Source organism: Musca domestica, unplaced genomic scaffold, assembly GCF_030504385.1.
Source record: "Musca domestica strain aabys unplaced genomic scaffold, Musca_domestica.polishedcontigs.V.1.1 13, whole genome shotgun sequence".
Classification (NCBI taxonomy): Eukaryota; Metazoa; Arthropoda; class Insecta; order Diptera; family Muscidae; genus Musca; species Musca domestica.
In genome coordinates, this window is record NW_026712172.1 from 12,935,713 (window position 1) to 12,937,516 (window position 1,804).

Consider the following 1,804-nt stretch of genomic DNA (forward strand, 5'->3'; position numbering starts at 1 on the left):
AACGTATAACCAATGATCATTTCTGCCGTTTTTACAAATGTTCATATTGTTTGTTGGTCTAAGTCAGTTGAGATTTGTGGTGGTTATTTATAGTGTTATTTAGTCTTACTCAGTCGCGATTTAAGGTGGTTTTTAAAAAAAACTTATTTGTAGCGATTTTTACGTCCGAACAGTTGGCATCCCTGTTTGGCACTCTTACTTTTGTTCTCACTCTCTCTCTCTCTCTCTCTCCCTCTCATTCTCTTTATCAAAAGTAAATAATGCCATTGTATTTATTATCTTTACGTTACTCTCTTCCTCCCCATTGATTTCATTTCAGTTGTTATTCAGTGTTGGTGTGTGGCGGTCTGGCTGTTTATCCTACAAATGTGTTAATAAGCTGCTAGGCATATTTCCTAAGTGAATGTTTTCCAAAACCGCTACAATAAAAATTTAATTATTTATTGTCAAAGATCAATAACAATATTTTACGGACAATAATAAATCATGCCTGTTGCGGAATTTTTAAATCGTTATTTTTGCACTAAACAGGTGCAAGTATTCTGTTTTGAGGGTGGCCCATATTTTGATTTTGCCTTCTGGAGTTTAGCATCGCTCTTGTCGATTGCCTTATTCTATAAATGGCGTGAAGGGCCTTCATATAAAAAACCCAATCGAATCGATGGCAAAGTTGTCATTGTCACCGGTTGCAATACGGGAATTGGCAAAGAAGTTGCTCTGGAAATGGCCAAACGAGGAGCTCGAGTCTATATGGCTTGTCGTGATTTTAATAAATGTGAAAAGGCCCGACGAGAAATTGTACTACTTAGCGGTAACACGAATGTCTTCAATCGAATTTTGGATTTAAGCTCATTGCAATCGGTACGTGAGTTTGCCGAAAAGTTCAACAGCGAAGAGCGACGTCTGGATATTTTGGTGAATAATGCCGGTATTATGGCGCCACCACGTAAATTAACTACCGATGGATTTGAACAACAATTTGGTGTTAATCATTTGGGTCACTTTCTGCTAACGAATCTCTTGTTGGATAAATTAAAGGCTTCGGCACCCAGCCGTGTCGTGGTACTCAGTTCATTGGCCCACATATTTGGACGCATACAAAAAGATGATATCAACAGTGAGCAGAGTTATGATCCTTTCAAGGCCTATGCCCAAAGTAAATTGGCCAATATTCTATTTACGCGAAAATTGGCCAAAATGTTAAAAGACGCCAAAGTGGATGTGAATTGTCTGCATCCCGGTTCGGTACAAAGTGAATTATCACGTAATAATATTCTACTGAAAGTGTTTTCGGCAATATTTTCGAAATTTATTTTACGTTCGACTAAGGGTGGCGCCCAAACTGTTTTATACTTGGCCCTGGATCCTGATATGGAAGGTATTACTGGTGGCTATTATGATCGTATGGAATTGGCGCCGCTAACGAGAAAAGCCCGAGATGATGAAATGGCCGATTGGCTGTGGAAGAAAAGCGAAGAAATGGTTGGCCTTAAGAAGAGTGATTGATATTTAAATTTTGGCAAATTAAATTAATAAAAACTGCAAAGCAATAGTTAAAATATGAAATATGTCATTCAATTTTTGTAATATTTAAATAATCTCTAGTAAATTAACTCCCGAGTTCTCATCGCCTTACTCTGGCTTGATATGGTAACATAAGTGTTGTCTTTGCATTCTGGTCCAAATATGAATTCCCCTAATATTAAATAAAATATATACGCAAGGTGATAAAACAAAAAAAAAACAGAACCGAAAGTCCAAAAGAGATAACAATTGGGAGATAAACCTTGTCACCTTGTTCAAA

The 1,804-nt window shown here is 37.1% G+C and overlaps 1 protein-coding gene across 1 annotated transcript; it reads left to right on the forward strand.

The window, feature by feature from the left end:
- Positions 1 to 315: 315 nt before the first annotated feature.
- Positions 316 to 1,559, forward strand: LOC101900812 (retinol dehydrogenase 12-like). Its single transcript, XM_059118628.1, has one exon. The coding sequence runs from the start codon at positions 487 to 489 to the stop codon at positions 1,504 to 1,506; it is 1,020 nt and encodes a 339-aa protein (XP_058974611.1). The 5' UTR covers positions 316 to 486; the 3' UTR covers positions 1,507 to 1,559.
- Positions 1,560 to 1,804: the final 245 nt, after the last annotated feature.

Coding starts and splice junctions, on each gene's coding strand:
- LOC101900812 (XM_059118628.1), top strand. CDS start 487: ATGCCTGTTGCGGAATTTTTAAATCGTTATTTTTGCACTAAACAGGTG.